At 44.8% G+C, this 24,264-nt stretch overlaps 1 protein-coding gene across 2 annotated transcripts in view; it reads left to right on the top strand.

Annotated features, from left to right (window-relative positions):
* NEDD9 (neural precursor cell expressed, developmentally down-regulated 9) overlaps window positions 1-24,264 on the top strand; it is a 184,348-nt gene that overhangs the window by 154,247 nt on the left and 5,837 nt on the right. For both annotated transcript variants that reach the window (XM_025444444.3, XM_025444437.3), the window contains 4 exons: window positions 816-1,262; window positions 20,592-20,693; window positions 21,193-21,294; window positions 22,231-23,472. In XM_025444444.3, coding sequence (XP_025300229.1) covers window positions 816-1,262; window positions 20,592-20,693; window positions 21,193-21,294; window positions 22,231-23,472 — 1,893 coding nt within the window. The remainder of the gene's footprint in view (window positions 1-815; window positions 1,263-20,591; window positions 20,694-21,192; window positions 21,295-22,230; window positions 23,473-24,264) is intronic.

Below are 24,264 nucleotides of genomic sequence, written 5' to 3'. Positions count from 1 at the left end.
CCCTGAAAGGGGGAGGCAGAGCCTTTCTGATGTGAATGGAGAGATTCAAGAAGTGGGGGGAAGAGGTGGCAGGGGGCGGGGGGGGGGGGGGGCTTCAGGAAAGGTATGAATAAAAGACCAAAAAAGGAAAGAGGTGGCATCTACCTACACGCAGTAAACTCTTCGTAGCCCCCTGCCATCAACTCTGAAGAGAGACTACTGTCACCCTGTGCTCCATGCTTGGTTGTCATGCAAAGAGCACTTGCTTGTGGATTCCCCCTGTATCCACAACTTGATCGACTGGGAATAAGAATTTGGAAGGCCTGCCAAGGCATACATAAGTCGACTTTTGTTTCCACTTTAACACCAAATATAAACGCCATGTGTACCATTTGTCATTTGGGATTGTCTTTGACTCCTCCTGCCTCCGATATATGAAAAGATTGAGAAATGTCTGCTGTGGCACATCTGAATATCTTGGAATGTCTTATTCTTCGAGCTGGCTTGAGGAAAGGAAGAAAAGTGTTCTGTATAGTGAACTCTTTAACAGTGCTACTCGTAACTCCTTGGCACGGCATCCCCTGCTAGAGGGAAGAACTCTTGTGGTGTTCGGAGCTTCGCCGAGGAGGCAGTCTGACGTCACTGGTGGCAGGCACAGTACGGACGTATCTGTGTTTTGTCTGCGTCCATCTGTTTTTCTCCTTACAGGCTATTGTTCACATTTGTTCTTCTCCCCCTTCCAGGAAGTGTGCTTCTCCAGAAGAGCACGGGCTTTAGGTGTTTAAAGGACTGAGCTAGCATTCTAACACCATTTCCCTCTGTTCTCTTCTTCCTAGAATCTTATGGCAAGGGCCTTATACGACAATGTCCCAGAGTGTGCTGAGGAATTGGCCTTTCGCAAGGGAGATATTCTGACTGTCATAGAGCAGAACACAGGAGGACTGGAAGGATGGTGGCTCTGCTCCTTACATGGTCGACAAGGCATCGTCCCAGGCAACCGGGTGAAGCTTCTGATTGGCCCCATTCAAGAGACCCCCTCCGGTCAGGACCAGCCTACTTCAGGACTAATGCATCAGACCTTTGGCCAACAGAAGCTCTATCAAGTGCCAAACCCACACAGTGCCCCTCGAGATACGATCTACCAAGTTCCACCTTCCTACCAACATCAGGGAATTTACCAGGTCCCCACTAGCCATGGTATCCAGGAACAAGACGTGTATCAAGTACCACCATCAGTGCAGAGAAGCATTGGGGCGGCTAATGGTCCCCACTTAAGCAAAAAGGTGAGTGAGTGACCAAGATTTCTGTTCCTACTTATTTGTTTCCATTGTACTCAGAGCAATAGAAATGTTCTCAGAACAAGAACTTAAAACTTTCGAGAGGTAAATATATCTTCTAAAGAGTAAGTATAACTAAATACTTGACCTTGAGCATTAGTTTTGCATCATTTTTCCATTCATTGGTCAGCAAAACTTTGTTCCCATGTCATTAGAAGTTCTTGTGTCATTCCAGATCAAACTGGATCATTAAGTTTTTTCCGTCTTTCTGATAGACCTGCTTTTAGACCTAGGTTGTTCTAGACTCAGAAATAGTTTCCCGTCTTTTCTCTTTCCTCCTTGAGTGGTACAAAGCACCAAATTTACACAAATACAATGATGCAGAAAGGACTGTCTTCTCATCAAAAGCTGAATCGTGTCCGCATTGAACTGGCTGCACAAAGAACCCACCAGAGAGCAAAGAAGCTGTTAGTGGGTCATGCCAACCAACTTGTTCTGCAGAGTTGTTAGTTTCAAGGTTGACCCATTTAAAATAATACATGGATACTAGTGAATTTAGAAAGGAGCCATCCTCTTGTCGTTCAACTAATTCCTATAATAATGCTGGAGCCAGTGGGTGAAAATAGTAGAGCTGGAATACTTAGGAAACCATCATGGTAAAAAAAAAATTTTTTTTAAAAGGAAGGATCTCTTCAGCACTTTATGTAATTCCAGATGCCACAACAATTTGACATAAATAGAAGTCTGTTTGTTGAATTAATTTTAAGCATTTCATATATATATACATTTATTTTTAAAAGAGTTTATTATTTTTTAAAGATTTTATTTTTATTAATTCATGAGAGACACAGAGAGAGAGGCAAAGATATAGGCAGAGGGAGAAGCAGGCTTCCTACAGGGACCCTAATGTAGGACTCGATCCCAGGACCCCAAGATCACGACCTGAGCCAAAGGCAGATGCTCAACATTGAGCCACCCAGGTGCCCTTGTTTATTTTTTTTAAGTAATCTCTATACCCAACCTGGGGGCTCGAACTCACAACCCCAGGATCAAGAGTCACATGGTCATGGGATGAGCCAGGCAGGCAGGCAACCCTTTATTTAGTATATTTTTGATGCTTGTGATACAGGGATGAACTAGAGTGAACAAGGATGAACCTTCATGATGCTTCATTGTAGTGGGGAGAGAAGCAGATGCTGTAATGTCAGGTGGAACTGCACACTGGAGAGAAAATAATGTTAGTGAACTACTGGGGTGATAGCCAACACCAGGATCCTGCTTATGTGAGCATTACAAGGGAGGGCTTTCCTCTTTCGTTTACCGGCAAATTCCAAGGCTCTACAATGGGTCCTTTGAGGCTTGAGATTAAGAATGGACTGAATTTTCCCACATATGTGAGTGAAACCATATGATGATTGTCCTTCTCTGACTGACTTATTTCACTCAGCATAATACCCTTCACTTCCATCCATGTCAAAGAAATGGTGGATATTCGTCTTTTCTGATGGCTGAGTAATATTCCATTGTATACATAGGCCACATCTTCTTTATCCATTCGTCTGTTGAAGGACATCGTGGCTCCTTCCACAGTTTGGCTATTGTGGACATTGCTGCTATGAGCATTAGGGTGCAGGTGAGGTGGGTGGGGGGATGGGGCAGCTGGGTGATGGGCACTGAGGAGGGCACTTGATGGGATGAGCACTGGGTGTTATACTATATGTTGGCAAATTGAATTTAAATAAATAAAGAAAAAGAATGGACTGATTTAATGGAATAAGAAATAAGGGAAGACGCAGTTAGATAAAAGATGGAGCTTGCTGGCTCTGAGAACACTACATAGGCATGTGCCCTGGCTCAAGAAAATCTAATACAACTGCTGAATTTACAAACCCAAGTCAATTATGCAATAATCTATTCTCATGATAATGGAACTAACTCTCCGTTGGACCAAAAAAGGGGGGAAGGGGGGGAATCACTGATGGATTCCTTAAATAACAAAACCATGAGTGTATTTTCGAATCACCTTTTATACAAAGGTACGAATTACAAAATACTGCTCAAGAGCACCTGTGTTGCATAAGCCAAGGGCATGCCTACGAGGAGAATTCCTCAAGAAGTGGCGACTTGTTTTGCCCTGGACGGTGATCACTGTCTGGAGGCAAAGTGACTCCACCATGACCTTTCAAAGGCCTTCTTACCCCAGGGATTTTAGATTCAAAGGGAAAGCCAAACCCAGCCCCTATCTCCAGAGGGGGGAAAAGAACAGTTGAAAGGTGTAACTATAAATAAATAACTTCTCTCATTCTTACTCCTGGTTGTTTGCACCTTAAAAATAGCTCTCCCTCATCTGAGCTAGTATGAGGCAGACGAGGGAACAGACCAGAACAGGAAATGCTTGGCTGAAAGGTGGTGGGGTCTAAACTTTCATCACAGTTTATTTTGGCAGGAAGGTGACATGTTTTCCTTTTTAGACTCAACCTTTTGAGTTCCAAGTCTGAAAAGTACATCAGACTTCTTCCCGTTTTATTTGCTATAACTGCACGGGAGATTTGCTCCTTGACCCTCCATCCCTTTAAAGGGGAGAGACTAAAAAAATAAAAAATAAAAATAAAATAAAATAAAAAATAAAGGGGAGAGACTTTGGCCATGCCTTCCCTTGGACTGATGTTGGGGTGCACGCTTGCAGTCAACGTTTTGTTTGTTTAATTTTAAAAGCAGTAGAACATTTTGTGTTTACCAAAAGGTAGGTGATTCCTGTAGGAGGAAGCCAACTTCCGAATCAGACCTCCGCCAACGCTTACAGGGGGGTGATTTTACCAGAACTGAGCAGATAATGCCTGCAGTGCCAAGTGTTGAGCTTTTGGGGTTCAAGGTGGTAACACTGGCAGCAAGGATGGGAAGGGCAGGAGGGAATGGTCCTGGCTCCCCCATGCCAAACACCAAGTGTTCTGCAGGATATCCTGACCTCACCTTGAAAGTCATCTGAGTGCCTGTGGTTGCCTAGGCTGTCTGCCTCCATCGTGTCCACTGGGCCTCTGCTGGAACCTCCAGGGGTGTGAGGAAGAAGACCCCTTCCTCCCTTTCCTCATCTTCTTTTCTCTCTCCCTTCCTCTCTCTCTCTCTTGCTTGCTCTCACTCTTGCTCTTTCTCTTTCCTCTTTTCTTTCCCTTTTCCCTTCCTTCCTTCTTTCCTTCTCTCCGTCCTTCTTAGTGGAGATGGCTTGGCTGCAAAAAGGTAATTTTAACCTTCTAGATAATAGTTGCTTTAAAAACTATTGTCAACATCTTCCTCTCTGTAGGGACCTTCTCAGTGGGTGAGAATCACACTAATGACTTAATAAGCCCACGCCCCAAGAGTTAATCTCAGTACAAGAATCAATCAGGCAGGCTTTTAGGGTTTTGCTTTTGTTTTTGTTTGGGCTTTGGGCTTTGGGCTTTTTTTTTTTGAGTTCTTATTGTAGCTGACTTAGTGAATAGCCGTCTACCCATTTTTCTCTTTACTCTCTCATCTGTAAAATGGTGGTGAGCCCACAACTAGACATATCTGGAAGTTTAAGCTACGGTCTGGAAAAGCACTTAAAGAAGAAAAAGAGGAGGAAGTGGATCTTATTCTAAACCATGCAAGTGTGGTTCAGAACTTTAAGAGAACATAAGAATCCTCTGGAGGTGAGCCGAAATGCAGATTTCCAGGCCTTCCCCACCAGAGATTCTAATCCTGGGACTTGGGAATCTGCCCTGGGGTGAGCTCATTGGCTAGTCCTGGGGGAGGTGATCCAGGACTGCATTTTGAGAAACACTGTGAAGTGACCATTATGGGGGGTTGGATATGTTCCAATCTGATTGTGATCTGGGACTTTCCATAGTTAAAGATTCCCTTGATGTTGCTACAGAGTGTGGGCTTCAGGAGTTTTATCCACCACAGTTTTTTCCACGAATGAATCATTTAAGAGAAAAAAAATTCTCCCTTCTATCACTTCAATTTTGCTCTTTGGGAAACTTCAGCCTCTACCCACCTAACACGCCTCTACCCATCCTGACCACATTAAGTGACACGCATCACTTAATACATCAGCAGTTAGAAAAAGAAAGATGATCATATGATCCCCACCCTTTTATAAAACAAGACAGTATGAGTTTTGTGCAAAGAGCATGGACTTTGGGGTTAGGCGGACCCCTGGCTCTCTTCCTTCATAGCTGTCAACCCCTTGGCAAGCTGCTCAACTTCCCTAAGCTATGGTTTCTCCATCTGTAAAATGGGAGCAATCACAACTACCTCTTAGAGTTCTTGTGAGAATGAAATAGAACAACCTACAGAAAAGGACCCAGCCCAGGGCTTAGCATGGCAGGGGCCTAAAAAAAAAAATTAGTTCCTCTCCCTTATTTGTCTTTCCTTTCTCAGAGTTTGTTTTGAATGCCTCAGCCCTGTTTGTGTTTCTGATTGTACACCAAACATGCAAATACTTTACTGCCAACACCTAAGCTGTTCCCTTTGAGCCTGTAGTGCTCTCTCTCTCTCTGGTTCTACAAGAATTTTGCACAGAGTGGAAAAGAACTCTTAAAGTTATCTGGAAACCATATACACTGACACCTTTCTTAATTTCATTGGTCTTTTGCACTCTGGGTTTTGTGTGCAGTGCCGTTTTATCCATTAGGCATTATGGGCAGAATGCCCAGGGCCTGCAAGAATGTTTAAGAGCTCCCCCCCAATTTTTTTTAACTCCAAAGCATGAAACACAAAAACTGCAAAATATAAATTAATAAGCATCGAGACAAATGTGTAGGAAACAACATAAGGTCAACCTCATTAATTGTTACATGGAGGGCTCAGAGCTATTTCATTACATTTGAAAACAATTTGTAAGTTAGATTCTTCTCACTTTGCAAAGATTTCTAAATATGCCCTGTGGTTGCCAAGAACTCACAGGCAATCTTAAATTAAAAGAGCTACTCAGAATCCAATAATTTGAAGAGCTAAATTATGTATATTTTTTAATGTTCTCAGTTTTTTTTAAAAGAGAAAATTCTGGGGATCCTTGGGTGGCTCAGCGGTTTAGCGCTTGCCTTTGGCTCAGGGCATGATCCTGGAGTCCTGGGATCGAGTCTCACATCGGGCTCCCTGCATGGAGCCTGCTTCTCCCTCTGCCTGTGTCTCTGCCTCATGAATGAATAAATAAATAAAATATTTTAAAAAAGGAGAGAAAATTCTACTTCCTAAGGGACTGTGGTTGGGAGTGGAGCCCCCCAAACATCCAAAAGTCTAAGATTCACAGAGGTCTAAAATAGCCTCATTTTTCTGCTTCGGAGATTAGTAAAACTGCCACCTGAGTTCATCCATTCTGTGCCTTGATCTGCAGAGAGACTGATCTGTTTTTCTCTGATTATTTTTCTGACATGTCACTTTTATTTGACTGATGTAAGTAGGTTCATTTTGCATTCTTCTAAAGATCGGTTTTGAGCTAAATTATAAGTCCCATTAAGGCGGGCAGGGGCCAGAGCTGTCATCGACATATGGCATTTAACGTATGGCATTTACTGCTATAGGCCAAGCTCACAGCAAAGTGTCAGACACGGAGGACCGCCAATGAAGGAACGAGAAAGCCAGAAGCAAGAAATGAAGCATCTAATTTGAGTTGACCTTTAAGTAAACTGAAAAGTGGTTCTGATCTTATCACCCATCAGACTATCACACATTGTTCACATCTTATTGCCCAGCTCATTACAGTTATGATGTATGTCAGATTCTATAGGGTTGTTTCCCCTAAGAAGGGTGTTGGGGAATGCCAACATCTCTTCTCTGTAATCATAACCATCTATACACAACTGAGCATTCAAAGTATGACTGATGTAAAGTTCAGCATGTCTGAGGGGCTAACATTTCATTCATTCATTCATTCATTCATTCACTTATTTAGTTTTTTAAAAGAATTATTTATTCAAGAGAGTAAGCACGAGGAGGGAGAGGGGAAAGGGGGAGAGAGAGAATCCCAAGCAGACTCCCTACTGAGCACAGAGCCTGATGTGGGGCTCGATCATGGGACCCTGAGATCATGACCTGAGCCAAAATGAAGATTCAGATGCTGGGGGTGCCTGAGTGGCTCAGTCGGCCAGGTGCCTGCCTTCGGTTCGGGTCATGATCCCAGGGTCATGGGATAGAGCCCTGCTTTGGGCTCTCTGCCCAGCGGGGAGCCTGCTTCTTCCTTTCCCTCTGCCTCTTGCTCCCCCTGCTTGTGCGTGCATTCTTTCTGTCAAGTAAGTAAAAAACTTAAAAAAAAAAAAAAAAAGAGAAAGAAGAGTCAGACGCTTAGGAGCCACGCAGGCTCCCAAGAGCCTTTATATATTTTGCCCAACGTAGACAAGATTAGTTGACTCTTCCGTGGTCACCTAAAGAGGAGAATATACTATTTTTTACTGGGGATCAGAGCTTCCTTTGCATAGTCTGTTATTTACCTAGAATAATTTTTCTCCTCCATTCTATCTGTAAACTCCTATTCATACTTGAAAGCCCATTTCAATGTTCATCTCTTCTGTGAAGTTTTCTGTCTGCACCACTGCAGTTTTCCCCCTCCTCTTTGGTCACCAAATATGTCATACTCTTCACTTAATCTCAAGGGAGCTCATGGGTTCAATAAAACTTCAATGGCCTTTACAGTGTGTATGATGGGCTAGGCTGGGGCAAATACTGTGTGGGGGATGGCACTTAGAAAACTCAAGTAACATTAAAGTTTATCTAGACCCCATTACATCATCTTTAAAGACCATATGCTACCTTCCAAAATGGGACATGGCCAAATGTTGGCAGGATACGCTTATAAGCTTTTAGCCAGGTCTTCCAGGCCCGTTCTTGAAAGGTAGCATAAGAAGCAGAAATAGATTTGCTATAATATTTGTACCTTCTCAGACACTGAGTCACCACGAATTACACACACATACACACCCTCACCCAAAGCCATTGGTTAGGGAACAGAGGACTTCCCTTATTGGGATTTGAAGCATTGTGAAATCTGGTTGCCCAAAGCAACACTCAGTTACCAGCCAGCTAACTGCTATATATTAGCAGTAAGATTTGTCTACCAACAAGTAAAAATAGATTTAGAGGAAATGAAAGTGCCCGAGAAGATAAACTCTGACTTCACCCACTTTCCTTTGTTCCCTTCCTATATACACACACACAGACACCCACCCATCCCTTGAAAAATAGCAGGGAGAATCAGAGTTTGACAGGGCACAGGGTGCCTCTGGTTTCTTCACTTATAAGCTCAATAAAGTATGACCATGTTTCAGAATTGTACATCTCTCTATAAAGATAATCTGAATTGAAATGATGTTCCGCCTCAATATGTGGCTTTTGGGCTGTGTGGAGAAGTGACCTTGCATCTAAATAGCTCACCCTCAAGAGTCAAGATGAATTCTACATCCTGGGGCAGTCTGGGTGGCCCAGCGGTTTAGCGCCACCTTCAGCCCAGGGCCTGATCCTGGAGACCCGGGATCAAGTCCCACATCTGGCTCCCTGCATGGAGCCTGCTTCTCCCTCTGCCTGTGTCTCTGCCTCTCTCTCTCTCTCTGTGTCTTTCATGAATAAATAAATGAAATCTTAAAAAAAAAAAAAAAAGAATTCTACATCCTACACAGAATTTGAGGTCCTTGAGTGCTTAGGGGCAGGACTTTATGAGATCATTTTGGAAATGAGAAGTCTCCCCTCCCAGCCAAGCCACCCACGCCAGGGGAATGAGCAAAGTGTAACACCTCCCTAAAAATGTACAAAAGTCTTTTTTGTTTGGTCAATGCCAAGGCCTTCTAATTCAGTTGCAATTTGTCATAAAGCTCATAGATAGTGTGTATTTCTAAGAGTGCATTAGTAACTTCTTATGAACCCACACCAGAGCAAACAGAGGTAATCTTCCTTCCTTTTTCAATGATTTCATGCTAAGTGACTGTGCTTATCAGAGTGAATAGGTCAGATATTGTGTGTGGTGTGATGTCTGGCTGAGTGGATAATGCTCTGTTTGTGAAGGAGATAAAAAGAATACATTGATTTATTTGATTTGATGATAGAACTCAGACTTAATATTGGTGGGACACATCTTTAAAAGCAGGCTTGTTTGAGCACTTTGTGGAAAATGCAGAGCAAGATCCCATCAGAAGTGGACTTGGTACTAAATAGTGCCATACACCCAGCTGTCGAGGCATGCTTCTAGAGAGGCATGCTGTTCCTGTTTACAGAGTCGCTTAGGACAGTGTGTCTTCTCCAAAAACTTCTATGTAATTCTGGTAACATCTGAAAAATACCAAGGAATCCTCTCTTTTTAACCCGGTTCCAGAGTAGATCAGTTTTTGGAGCAAAGAATCTTCAACATGCCACAATCACATCTGATTTATTTGAGTAAATTTTATTTGGTTTTCTTAAAGCAGGGCGTGCTTAAACCAGTTATTTATCATAATAGTTATTTATTTTCAAATTTACCCACTAACTGACTGTGTAGTCCTTAGCACCCTATGAAGTTAATCATTTTTCACGATAGCTTTAGGACTAAAGTGAGGGTAACCCAAAAGCACCCTGGAGCCCTGGCTTCATGTTAGGGACCTTATAGCCATAATCTCATCTGATCTTCTCAACAGCTTCAAAGGTGTTCCTTACAACCCCCTTACTTTATGGGGGAGGGATCTGAGGTCTGAGAGATTAGTTCACTTGCTGAAGGACATGCCTCTGCTAAGAGGCAGTCTCGCTAGTTGAACCCATGCCTGTCTGACTCTGAAGCTAATGATTTTTACATCCTGGCTAATGGTTGATGTTGCCAAGTCCTTAAAGTAAGAGGGCATGGTTAGGACAATTCACTAGCAAGTCCAGCTCATCGAGTCCTGGGTGTCCAGTGTCCAGTGTCGTCTTGGCCAGGAAGAATTAAAGTCACTTCAGAAAGCTCTCACCCCAGAGCTGAAGAGTAGCCTCTACGCTGAGACACTGTGAGTTGAGCTGCAGTGGGCAGTTTCATGGCAGGCTGATCTGGAAGTCCTAAGCAGATGATTAAGGTGATGTAAAGACCGAGGTATCGCTGAGAACATTGCTATGTTGGCTTTCTCTACCATTGGAAGCACTATTTTTTCAAATGACTTCATATTGGTCCAGATGGATAACATCATTTAACCAGACGCAGTAGTCCCAGACTCCCTTATCTCCAGTTTTGTTCTCACAGTTTCAGTTATCCATGGTCAGGCAGGATCCAGAAGCAAATGATCCTCCTTCTGACATACTGTCAATGCCTAGGCCACTCACCTCCCTTCAACTCATCACACAGGCATTTTATTGTCTCACATCAATGCAAGAAAGGTACATATAGTACGGTAAGACATTTTGAGAGAGAGAGAGACACCATGTTCACATAACTTTTATCATAGTATATTGTTATAATTGTTCTATTTTATTGTTAATCTCTGTGTTGAATTGATAAATTAAACTTTATCATAGGTATGTGTGTATAGGGGAAAAACATGGTATATATAGGGCTCAGTACTAACCACAGTTTCAGGCATCCACTGGGGGTCTTGGAACATATCCACCATGGAGGAAGAGAGACTACTGTACGGTTAAATCTCCCAGAATGAGCTTGCCAGGGAAAGCTGCACCCCCAAAATTTAAGATGCCCAGATTTCAAGATTTGCTTCTCAAACAAGGATGTGAGTTTCTCTCTGAAACCAGGAAAGTAATAAATTTCTAGTAAATTTCTAATCTGTCTTGCGAATGTAAGCACCGGGGCATTGAGAAAAGTAGTGTGGACCGTGGGACCCAGCCAACCAGATTCTTCTTGACTTCTCTGTCATTAACCAGCTGAATAACCTCTCTGAACTTCAGTTCCCTCAACTGTGAAATGGTGAGTAGGGCTGAATTATCTCTAATGGCCTTTGTTAAATTTTTATGATCCAGATATCCTTATCTGATTCTTTCCCAGAGTCACTTGAAAAGTTTAATAAAATGGCTTGACCTCAAGATGCTTAAAAAAAAAAAAATTAAAAAAAGAAAAGACACTCAGGCATTGGTATAAATTTCAAGTTGACCCCTTCAGTTTTGGCAAATCTTCCTCTTCTTTTAGGATGCAGCCTGCCTTCCCATCTAGAAACCGCAGTCACCTTTACAAGACTGAGCTGTGGCAATAGAAGGCAAGGAGCAGAGCAACACAGGAGGGAGGGTCGGGTATGCTGAGCCAGGGGAGACTCAGAGCTCGCAGTCCCATCCCTGAGAGTGAGAGCACTTCCCAAAGAGCAGCTTATAAAGGAGAACTCTCTCCCCTGCTTTGTTACCATAAGATAAGAGAGTGTTTCATCCGAGAACTCGTTATTTTCTGTCCATTTTCCTCTGTTTGAGCCTCTTGAATATGGCAGAGACGCTTGGTGGGTCAGGTGTGTCTCGAAGCGACAACCCTGTCGCAGCACCACCTACTGCCATGTGACTGGTCTGTCCCATCAGCTGCTACGTCTTGTCTCCCAGTGAAGCCATGAGAAGAGCTGAGTGCCCTACGTCCTTGGATCCAGAAATTCTCATGCCTGGCCCCCTCCTTTCCACGATCACATCCCGTTTCAGGCAGTCTGTGGGCATCTCTCTGAAATCCATTTCAAAATCTAGACGTAATGGCTGGTGTCCTGTTGCATTTATTTGGACATCGAAAGAACCAAAACGCTTATGGTTCTCCAAGAACATTGCAGGCCATGAGATCTAAAACATGACTTCGCTGTACCCAGCTCTGTCACGGGTCCCATTCAGCTTTGTCCAGAGAAAAATCTCAACCACTGCAGGAACCCAGACGTCATTCCCTGCCATGCTCTTCCACGTTAAATGCTCGGAGCTGCTCTTTGGCGCTTGGTCGCCCCATAACTAAATATTGCTTTAGCACTTGCTGCACAAAAAGCTTCCTGAAAGCAGCAGGGGAGGCGCGCTAGAGGCTTGACAATCGGGGCACTGTTTCCATTGAGTGGCTTGCCTCCTGAATGCTGTGTCAAATGAAAGTGACCCAAGAGCCCCGCTCCACTTCTGAGCCTTCGGTGGTGACTTTTTTCCTCATTTGGAAAACAGAGACCAGCCACGATGTAGATGTGGTGAGCAAAAGGCTTATTAGTTCTAGCATAAAGATCAGACATCAGAATGTCTTTGATGGAAAGGAAATCACTGCCCAAAAACAGAGGGGGAGAAGCCTCGCTGTGCAAAAGAGGGGCTTTAGGAAGGGTAAACCATGCACTTGGCCCATTGGGGTGTATTTTTCAGGCCAGACTCAGTTTTCATTATATTGTTGCTATGCGAATAATAAATGAGCTCACTGCTACACCCAAGCTGGGCAGAGAGAATTTATAGAGGATTAATAAATCCAGTGTAGGCAACATGTGGCTTTTCCTCTGGTCTTAGAAAAGAAACTAGTAATCTTGGATTTTAAACAGACAAGTCTCTATAACTTTGCAGTTTCTGAAAACTGGATCCAAGTTCTAACGGGCAGGCGGTGATAATAGTGATGTTTCTCTTCCTAAGGGTTTTCTTTAAAGGGAGAGGGTCACACAGTTCATGGGCTTTAAGACAAAGAGGTTATTATAAGGTCTAATAAATACCATGGTGGCTCTGTGAATGCTTTTTAAGGGCATTTACGTGAAATAAGTCCTTTCCAGCAGGCAGTTTTAGAAATCTAAATACTCTTGTTAAATGCATGAAACCCAGAGATAGTATAAATAAAACAGGGGGGCTAGGGGGATTAGCAATAGACAGGAAGCCATCTGATTTTTCCACTTATGCCAAGAAAACTGCAAATGGCTGATTTGCTAATCAGTGAGGCCTACTTTTGAATTCAGACAATCTTAGGTGCTGTTAATGGCAGGGTTATAAATCTGTACTTAATTATTATGGCACAGTGGCACTTTTTAACTTCTCATCAAGTACTCATTATATTTCCTGAGCCACCTGGTTGCCCAGTTCTTGACAAGGCCCTGGGGTAGAACACCGGGAGCCGGTTCTGTGTGTTCCTGCTCCACTGGACTGATGGGTAAACTCCAGGGGTCAATTATTGAGCCATTATCTGGATATCAGAAGAAAGGATTGCGTCATTCTGGCCATTTCTGTGTTGCTTTGGAATGGAGAGACTTAGACCCCGAGAATTAAATCACAGGACACAGAAACTCCCAACAGTTCCAAAAGACTCCTTCTTGCCCTTCCAAGTCGGATTTTTTTGTTATTTTTAAAAATTCTGTTAAAATTATTTTTTAAGAATTCTAGTTTTGTGATTTTTTTGTAATTGTTGCAACAGGCATCTAGCAAATGGAGAAGTATGAGCAGTAATGATGGTACCTGAGACCGGTTAACCTGTGCTCCTCCTCATCCCATCTCTGCCCCTCTTCTGTTCCACCCAGCTTTCTGTCAGAGAGTAGGGTTTTTCTGCTTCCTTCGTACTGTTTTTGCTCTTCTTTATGGTTGCTGCTAGCATGGCAGGAGGGAAGGAGTCAAAACAGGGTGGGTGGTGGAGGAGAGAGATGAAAAGTTGCCGTAAGTGCTGAGTGGTTGAGCTGGTGTCAGATGGAAGCATGGCACAACACAGCAGGACCTGAGACCCTACTAGTTGGCTTTCACAGGATTTTTGGGGTGGGGAGGGTCTGGCTTCATGGGTGGCACAGCCTGCCCCCCTCCCGCTTCCCACAGCACCCACTGAACTGGTAGCATGCAGCTGAGAAGCTCAAGTCTTCCTGACCTCAGGCCTCCATAGCAGCGAGGCCCCACTCCCAAGCACTCAACAGCGATCTTGGCTCTGAGGAGGTGAAGTGGGTGCCCAAGGAGACTTGCTGAGACTTTGACCCGAGTGGTACCATGTGAGCAGGCGTTGTCTTGAAAGTATTTTGCTTCTAGACATTCCAATTGGGTATGTGCCCTACTTCTTGGTGAGATCCTCTTGACAAACCCAGCTTGTGATCTTCCACTGAAAAGGCCTTGTCTGAAGAGAAATCCAATAAAGTGTCCTGGGTTTGGGACATTGCCATCTTTGTTCTGGATAAATAGGTTTATTTCTATGCCTCATAGAGCACTTTTTCTCCTGGGGCTTTCCACTGGAGTGTCTTGGGCTGTTACGGTGATAACTGTGACAATGGCAATGCTGATATGACCTGAGTGAAATGGTAACCCAAGTCAATCTACTGATAGTCATCGAGAACCAGTCTCTTGTCACTTAACTGCTTTGATGTGAAATTCCCATCGCCTCATAGACCTCACTGGGAACACTGTATGCATTTGTAAAGATTAATTTCTTTCTATTCCAGTCATATCTAAATGATTACATTTTGTTTTCTCCCATGGCTTAATCACGAAACATTTTGAAAGCAAACAGCCTTGAGATCTGTGACCACTAAGACACACAGACCACGTCCTCCTCACATTAGGAAGAAAGCAAAAATTGGCTGTTGTTTGTTTTTTTCCGCTGTCTCATCTCCCACGTTGTTGGGTATCTTTGTATGGTGGACACTGTATTTTTAAATATTTGTAAGAAATAACTTAAGGCCTATTAAGATGTTCTCTACATCCAGAGAGGATTTTATTTCCTTCTGCCAGCCTCCCAGTCACACATAAATCTAATTTCAGGCTTTGAGATGTTCTTACCAACCCTGATGAGTTAAAACCTGGCTTCAGCCCGTGCAAGGGTAGCTTCCCTTCTAGTTAATTCTCACGTTCACATGCAGCTTTTGGACTACCAACCCAAAGTGGGGATGGTTATCAGGGTCCCAACCTCAGTGAGTCCTTGTGTCCCATATTCCTCCCATACCTGAAGATGCTGTAAAAAGACACAATGTGGCCGCTCAGACATCTGTCTCCGGTCAGCAAATGCCCCCAGGACAAAAACAGCCTTTGAATGGGAGTTTACCTCTATGAATTCATCTCTACTCCCAAATTTGGACCTGATCATTCTTTACTATCTTTTAGTGCTTTCATGCAATGAAGAAGATTTTTGAGTATCTTTTGCTCATCTTTTTAAAAAGCTGTCTTCAGTAGGATGGTTGATCTGAATTACCTGGTTCAAATTTAAGTCCAAAAGTAAAAGCTGTATAACCCAGGTGACAGTCCTCATAGAAATAACTAAGGCTGCAGGGGTTTACTCTATGCTGGGCACTTTCTGTACTTGATCTCATTTAATACACCAATAGCCTGTAAGTAGTATTATTTCCATTCTTGTAATGAGGAAACAGGCTTAGAATGGACAGATGCCTTGGTTGTGTTCTCACATGTGGTAGAGTCAGCTCTCCCTGAGCCTGGCTTATTTTCTCTCATCACTCTCCTCATCAGACCTAATCCTTTCCATGAGCTAAAGACCTAGTGTGGCTATGGCCTCTACTGTACAGCTTCTCGAGACCCATGTCAGAATTCCTGTTCCTTTCTGTTGTATTTTATTTTTTAAGATTGTATTTATTTATTCATGAGAGACACACAGAGAGAGGTAGAGACACAGGCAGAGGGAGAAGCAGGCTCCCTGCAGGGAGCCCGATGTGAGACTTGATCCCAGATCCTGGGATCACGCCCTGAGCCAAAGGCAGACACTCAACCGCTGAGCCACCCAGGCATCCCTCTGTTGTATTTTCCTTCTGATATTAAGGTAAACTGCAGAGGTTGCTTTGATTTCTTCTTGCAAAACTCCCTGGTCTGTTTCTAGCTTGTGGCTGAGAACAACACAGATGTTCATGTTGCACGCAGGCTCTAGAGTGAGGAAAAGGAAACCATCTAGCAGCCTCTTTTGGCCTCCACAGGTGGTTTGCACCAAATACTGGTGCAGGTGATCATGCCTCCGTGGTTTACGACTTCTTGATTTTATCTAAAATTCACTCTGGTTTTTTGGCTTCCTTGCTTGCCTGATCTTACCACACATGGCTGATGAGAGCCAGTTCCAGCCTCTTTTCCTGTGGGTCACACTCATCCTAGAGCTGAATTCACCTGGAAACCAACCTAATCCTAGACAGCCAGATCTTGTTTCCCATCCAGTCCAGTTCCACACTATCTTGCTTAAGAAAAGCCTCGAGTTTTCCTTTAGTTCACAAATGTATTCAGTCAAGGCATTTATCCAAGCCCTACTACAGTCAAGGCACTGTGCTAGGTCCTGACGTGGATCTACAAATGAAGAAGAAATGGGCTCGGTCTCCACTGTGCCAGGAGAAGAAATGGAATGCCCTGGAACAGACCACAAGTGATATTTTTTTGTTTGCATTAGAGATGTACAGATAACATGCTTACAGCGTTCTGAAGGGAAAGGTATTTTATCTGTTTGGGAAGGCCTCATGAGAGAGAGGCACTCAGCTTGGCCTTGAAAGTCGGATAAAATTTTAAGTATGAGGAAAGGAATAAGAGTATCTTGGACAAAGCAGTGTGAGGAAAGGCACAGAGGAGTGGCAGGCAGGGCGCAGGTATAAAATGGTACAGTTCAGTCTTCCTAAGGAATGGGATTGGTAAAGGGCTTTCGGGGCCCTGGCCTTAGAAACTTAGAAACACATCCAGGGAGGAGGGCAGAAATAAGTAGATGAAGGCAAGACTGGCACCCTGGGGGCCACAGATAGATTTGGTTTGGTCAAGATGCTGTTTGAAATATTTGAGCCAATTCTGGAAATCAGATTTCATATTTTAAAAAAAGTCCAGATTTCTGGCTTCTCCTGAAAATTTAAGAGACTTAGCAACACAGCGTGTATTTTTTTCAGGATGGCAGTTGGCTGGAGCTGAGGAGTGGCTGCTTTCTTCTAGGAGGCTATGAGTTCTGTCTCCCCAGTGCAAAATCCCAGCTCGTTTCTCCCTTGGCCTCACCTGCTCGGCCCCGCAGGCATCTTAAGCATCAGGCTCTTGCTTGGCTACAGGTGCAAGGCCTGGCCAAGGACTGGGGAGGTGGGAGTGGCACAGCCCAAGGGCCTCTCTTCCAGCTCACTGACTCACACACGTGGGTTGTCAGTGTCCCCTGGCCCTCACTGCCACCCTGAACATGGGCTCCTCTTCTTTAAAATTTCAGCATGTGGAACTCCTGGGTGGCTCAGCGGTTGAGCGCCTGCCTTCGGCTCAGGGCGTGATCCTGGAGACCCAGGATCGAGTCCCACATCAGGCTCCCTGCATGGAGCCTGCTTCTCCCTCTGCCTGTGTCTCTGCCTCTCTTTCTCTCTCTCTCTCTCTCATAAATAAATAAAATCTTTTCCAAAAAAATGAAAAAATTTCAGCATGCACAGCTCTCAAAACGATGAGACAGGGAGGTATTTAAATCATCTCGTAAAGCAGCTAGTGGTGTGAATCAAACACACCACAGTGCGTGGTGGGGCGCGCTGTGCGTGATGGCCTGCTTTTAGGCAAGCACATACTTAGAGCACTAACCTAACCCCAGTCTCTGGACTTTGTAGATGCCAGGATGCCACCCCCCTGTGAGACTTATTAAATGGACTATTCCTTTCCTCAATTTCTACATCTGCCCTTCTCATCTCAAAGTGCCCAACTTCAGACTTTTCAGTTAGTTGGCAAGAATAGCATACTAACATCTGAGGAACAGTCAAGATTCTTCCCCGGGGGCAGAAAATCCACATTTGGAAAATGCTAATCATCTGCCAGGGTCATCAGGACAGGGGTTGCAGGAGCCCCAGGAATCCCTCTTCCTCGCCCCATTTGCATCAACTCTAAGGAATAAGAGGTCAGTTTGGTAGTTCCCAAAGTGAAGCCTTTGTAACTATAAATAAATACACAGAACACAAGGAAAGCACGAAAGAAAAACAAACGGAAGGAGAAAGGAAATGAAAAACCTGACTTCAGCTCATTGAGAAAATTAGGTTTGAAATGCCCTTTCTGTAGCGAGTCCCTCAGCGCCTTGCTGCGCAAACGCCCAGGAGAACCCTTCCAAAATTCACTCCCCCTTAGCTCGGCCTTGGTGTTCCTCGTAGGCTGAGGTTCAGTATTTCTGGGACAGTAGGAAGGTTTTTGTGGACTTTGTCAAGCAGGAAGACATGACCTGCTTAGAAAGTATCCATGACCACAAAACTGGATACTTTCTAAGGTACAGAACAGTCAGCACTTTCCCCCCCAGGAGAACACACAGTTGGCATGAGAGTCACCCAAGCGACGGGTGGAGGAAAAGAATGTGCAAAGTAGAAGACTTCCCGCTCCTCGTTCCTTCAGATGTTCACAGAGTGCATCGCTCTACGCCAGGGATGCATCTGACCAGATGCAAAACGCTGGTCCCTTTTAAATGCTATTTGTGGACCAGCGTGCATTAGATGGTACCGTCGGGAATGCTGGAATCGGGGAGAGATTGTATTTTGTTGGCTTTCTCCCTCTGCGGTTTGCGCCATCTGTTTCTTTTAATGCATAAACAAGGAAAATGACTGGCTTGGAATGCAAAGTTTTTAAAAACCAGATGACCACAGGCATCCTCTAAATGAGAAAGAGAGAGCAAGTTGAGGTTCTGTGACATTTGTCAGGAAGCGAGATGTTAAATACCGGGAAGCGCGGATGCTCTCTGCCAGGGCAGATCCACCAAGGCAAGGAAAAGCTTTGCCTATGACCCTGCCTTTCTGAGGTCTTGCCATATGTTTACATTTCACCAGGGACTATTTTCAGATCCCGGCACCCCCACCTCTATCTCCCAGCCTCCCTTCCCGTGTTTAAACTAAGGATGGAAACGCTCAGCTGGCCTTCAGCATAACCAGCCTTGGTTTTCCATTAGCATTATTACTGGCTTGGCAACCTTGGACAGAATCCGCTCTTAGAAACTTTCAGACTGAACAAAAGCTGTGCTGTGTGCAGGTTCTCTTACGAAGCCAAAATAGAGAGCTATAAATAGAGGGGCTGAGGAGATAAACTCAGAGAAGATACTTTACTTCTCTCCTGGATAATAGCGAGTGGGAAAAAAAAAAAATCCTATAAGGGCAGGAGGAAGACAGTGCATTTTTCTTGAGCAAAGGGCATGCTGCTTTTAAAAGGAAGATTTGCTCTGCACAATCCAGTGGCCAGTGTATAAATGGTTCTGTATGCTCCATGCCAACAATCTTTAAAGCCATAGATGCTTTAAAACAAAAAACAAAAAAAAAAACATGGCAGTGGAGAGATCTGATGGGATAGTGGCTGCGTACAAATCTTTACCTTCATTGCAAGAAGTAATCAGCTGCAAGCACCGGGGATTTCAGCATTTTAGAGCTCCCGGGGAGAGGGGGCATTGGTGCATCTGGCTGAGTTCCACCTACTTCAGCATGAGACGGACACCGAGCATTTTTCACATAGTTTTGTAGGCAGCCCGACGCCAGAATTTTCACATTAGAGAAAGGATCAAAGATGACAGTTTCTTAGGGAAGAACCAACTCTGCCTAATTTACAATGCCCCTTCTCCTAAAAAAAAATAAAAATAAATAAATAAGACTTCATGGGCAATACTAAGAGGGGCTTTGTTAGTCATTTGGAAGGGCCTGCATTAGATAGAAACAAGACCCTGGTCATTTAGAAGTCCTTGGAGGACTAAATACGTTTCCAAATGAGTTTAAGTTCAAATAATTTCTCTACCCGTACTTAGGACACAGTGAAGGATGGTAGATAGGAAAATACGAGCCTGTCGGGTGAGGTTCGTTTCATTGGCATTGGTTCTAGATGCCAGAGTTGTGATGAGTGTGTTTGACTTCCCACATCCCTTGGACATAGGTACTGTCTGGGATGTCTGCTTCCCTGGTAGAAATGAGAAAAGGGTTAGAGACCTTGAACTCTGTTCCTGGTGACTCTCAACCCAGTCTGTCATTTGTTTCAAAGGTTAGATTGAAAGCTCCTGGAGGCTTCCGAGAGCAGCACTGCTTGAGCGTTCGCTTCATATAAGTACTCTAGTGACCTATGGAATTTTAGTTATAATAATAATCATGTCACATGAAGAGGCGTCCTGGGGAAGGTATGAGAGGAATTTTAAGTAGTTCAACTCTCTATTTGCATTCTTCTCTTGACAAATAGTTTCAGAGCCTTTAAAAAAAATCGTGGGTTTTTTTCCCCATTAGGCTATGTTTTTGGTGCTTCTAAGGGATGATCTAGGACCTTCATAATTTAAAAATGATTCTCCCCTAAGGTACATACTTGGGATTGAGACTTTGACCAACTTTGTCATTAGGAGGAAGAGGGTTGGAGCTGTTTCAGGGATTTGTTCTTTATTGGGATTCAAGAGGGGGTTTAAAAGTGTTCTGACCTGATGTCTCCTTGTCTCCTTCGTTTTCTCTTCCCTTCCTTGTTTTTCTTTCTTTCTTTTTATGGGAGATAGGTGACGGAGGAGAGTGCCTGGTTAGGAGTCTAAAAGATTCACTCAGGACTGTGGTTCAGAAGTTTACACCCTCTTTGTCTTCCTGCCCACAGGTGGTAACCCCAGTGAGGACAGGCCAGGGCTATGTGTACGAGTACCCGTCCAGACACCAAAAGGACATCTACGACATCCCTCCTTCCCACACCACTCAAGGGGTACGTACCAGGACCGTGGTCACCCGGGGAGGGGAACACTTCAGGGTGGCATCCCTCAGGGCTTCAGAGCAAAGGGATGTTCACAAATTATGCATGTTTCACATGATGCTCTATTTAGGTTATCATCCAGAAGCCATTTTCACCAAAGCTGTTCAAATTATGTTTTCGGGATTTGCCTTCTCAGGAGGCCCTAGGCTTTTATCTGACAAAGCTTTTGTTGCTTATCATTTTCCTTCGGGAAGTGTAAGATTTAAACTATAGTTCAAAGTACAGGCAGTGTAGATAATTTCACATAGGGTCACTTTTATACTCAATCTAAGTCAAAGTATATGAAATATAAAAAGAAAAATCCTATCAACCCCTTATGACATAGTGTGGCTAAAGAGCAAGGTTGTACATGTAACGTGGCAAATAAACCCATAATGAAAGGCTTAGCAGATTAAGAAATGACAAGGATACAATATTTCTATTCTGGGTAAAGCAAGTGTATTCTCTTCAGGTGTATGACATCCCTCCGTCATCTGTGAAAGTCCCTGTGTTCTCACTGCCAGTGGGAGAGATAAAACCTCAAGGCGTCTATGACATCCCTCCTACTAAAGGGGTAAGTGAATTTCCTACGAGCAGCAAAAAAAGGTGTGTGTGTGTGTGTGTGTGTGTGTGTTTGTTGGGATGAAACAAGAAGGTCAAACCAAAGGGGAAAAACTAGTCTTTATGAGAGAGTGAATGGGAGGAAGGAAAGGCCATAGTTAGTGATAAGTCTAAGGATTCCAGGGGTGCCTGGCTGGCTCAGTCAGTGGAGCATTTGACTCTTGATCTCAGGGTCATGAGTTTGAGCCCCACAGTGGGTACAGAGATTACTTTAAAAAAAAAAAAGGAAAGGAAAAAAAATCTCAAAGAGAAGTCTAAGGATTCCATATTTACGGGATTCCGTAAAATAATTCAGTTTGGCAAGCAATGAATATATCTCATTTTTATTAGAAGTGTTACAGCGTCCTCAGTTCGTAGACTGGGGTTGCTGCGTCTGATGCACTCTGTTACCCGCTGGGGTATTCCTGCACAGCAAGCGTAGTTATCCTTATCGTGCAGAGAAGGGAGCTGTGTGTGGAGACATTTAAGCCACTTATTCAGCATCTCATGGCCGATAGATGCAGGGAGAAACCTCAGGTCTTCTGACACCTGGTCCTGTGTGTGCACGCACAGTCTGCCTCCCCGGCTGGATCAGCCGAGGAAGGAGACCCCAGGACGTGGTCAGAAATGCGGGGCTGGGCCCCAGGGAGAGCAACTCAGCCAGGAAGGTTCCACACACAGGCAGCACTGAGGCCATGGGAAGGACGGTCCTGTCAAAGGATGAAGGAAGTGAGAACAGAACAGAGCAGAGCCTTGGGAACCACCGGCCATAAGTGAGTAGAAGGTGGAAGACAAGAGCCAGTGATTCGGACTGAGAAATCGGGCCTCGTTTTCATGTCCTTTTCAGTTTCTGCATGTTCACATGAGCCAGCTGAACAAATAATAACTCCTTTTCCTACTCCCTTTTCAGTTATATGCCATTCCACCCTCTGCTTGCCGAGATGAAGCAGGGCTTCGGGAAAAAGAGTATGATTTCCCTCCTCCAATGAGACAAGCTGGGAGGCTGGACGTCAGGCCCGAGGGCGTTTATGACATCCCCCCAACCAGCACCAAGCCCACTGGGAAGGACCTTCACATAAAATATAACTGTGATGCTCCGGGGGCCGCCGAACTGGCCACACGAAGACACCAAAGCGTCTTGCTGAACCACGCGCCCTCACAGCTGGGACAGTCACCGGGCGCCCAGAACGATGCCTACGATGTCCCCCGAGGGGTTCAGTTTCTGGAGCCGCCAGCAGAAACCAGTGAGAAAGCAAACCCTGAAGAAAGAGACGGCGTCTACGATGTCCCTCTGCACAACCCACCCGATGCCAAAGGCTCTCAGGACGTGGTGGATGGTATGAACCGGTTATCTTTCTCCAGCACGGGCAGCACCAGGAGCAACATGTCCACATCCTCCACCACCTCCAAGGAATCTTCGGTGTCAGCCTCCCCATCTCAGGACAAAAGGCTCTTACTGGACCCAGACACAGCCATTGAGAGACTTCACCGGCTGCAGCAGACCTTGGAGGTGGGCGTCTCCAGCCTCATGGCCCTGGTCACCACGGACTGGCGGTGTTACGGATACATGGACCGCCACATCAACGAGATCCGCACCTCGGTGGACAAGGTGGAGCTGTTCGTGAGGGACTACCTCCATTTCGCCAGGGGGGCCGTGGCAAATGCTTCCTGCCTCCCCGAACTCACCCTCCACAACAAAATGAAGCGGGAGCTCCAAAGAGTGGAAGACTCCCACCAGATTCTGAGCCAGACCAGCCACGACTTAAATGAGTGCAGCTGGTCCCTGAATATTCTGGCTGTCAACAAGCCCCAGAACAAGTGTGATGACCTGGACCGGTTTGTGATGGTGGCAAAGACAGTGCCCGATGACGCCAAGCAGCTCACCACGACCATCAATACCAACGCCGAGGCCCTCTTTAGACCAGGCCCTGGCAGCTCGCATGTGAAGAGCGGGTCTGAGAACATCATGAACTCCACGGAGTACCCACACGCTGCATCCCAGATGCCTCTGCTGCATCCTGGGGACCACAAGGCTCAAGGCCTCAACAAGCCCCTGCCCCCAAGCCTGGGTAAGGACCAGCCTCCTGACTGCAGCAGCAGCGATGGCTCTGAAAGGAGCTGGATGGATGATTATGACTACGTCCACCTACAGGTAAGGAAACCAGGCCTCATAAAGCGCCTATTTTCGCATTCAAGGAGCCTGAGGCTGATGGGTGTTCGGCTATTAGGCTGACCTGCCAGAGGCAAGAACATGATTAACAGTTCCCAAGCGGGATTAGTAGTTCATGTATGGAGGCGACATTGTACGGTAGGAAGGGTGCGGAGTCCTCAGTTCCAGACCTTTCCCTGACACTAACTGTGTGTTATTGAACCTCCCTGGGCTGTTATTATTTCTTCATTTGCAAAGTGAATGAAGCACAGGGTTGGAGTGACCCATTGGTATGCCCCAGGCAAGCAGGAGGAAGACTCCCCAAATAGGAAAGTAGGCCCTCAGATAAACACGGCAGCTCCACCTCTATTTGCATTTTATGGTAATAGAGTTCTGCATGGTATTTTATTTGAAAAGGGAAGGAGGCCCTGGTAAGAAAAAAAATATATGAAAACCCTAGACAAGAGAATTTCTAGGTCCCTTCAGCTCTATAATGTGTGTGTGTTTATGTGTGTTTAATTACTTACAGAAAAACTTCACCCCACCTCAGGTTTAGCTTGAGGAACATTGGGCATGTGTCAATTGACCTAGAACTTCACCAGCCCGTGGAAAATTGGGCAGGCTCAGTCTGCCTCCTATAAGTGGAAAGTCTGCCAAGTTGACCTGGGATCACTGTCACTTTGGGAAAGTCAAACATTCAACCAAGATCCATTATTTAGAACTTGGCGTACTATCTCCTTTGGCCATTCTTTTCAGTTGACTGAGAGGGATGGATCATCCTGGGAACTGTGCATT

Source organism: Canis lupus, chromosome 35 (assembly GCF_003254725.2).
Source record: "Canis lupus dingo isolate Sandy chromosome 35, ASM325472v2, whole genome shotgun sequence".
NCBI lineage: Eukaryota > Metazoa > Chordata > Mammalia > Carnivora > Canidae > Canis > Canis lupus.
Note: the sequence above shows the minus strand (reverse complement) of the source record. Positions and strands in the feature narration are given on the sequence as shown.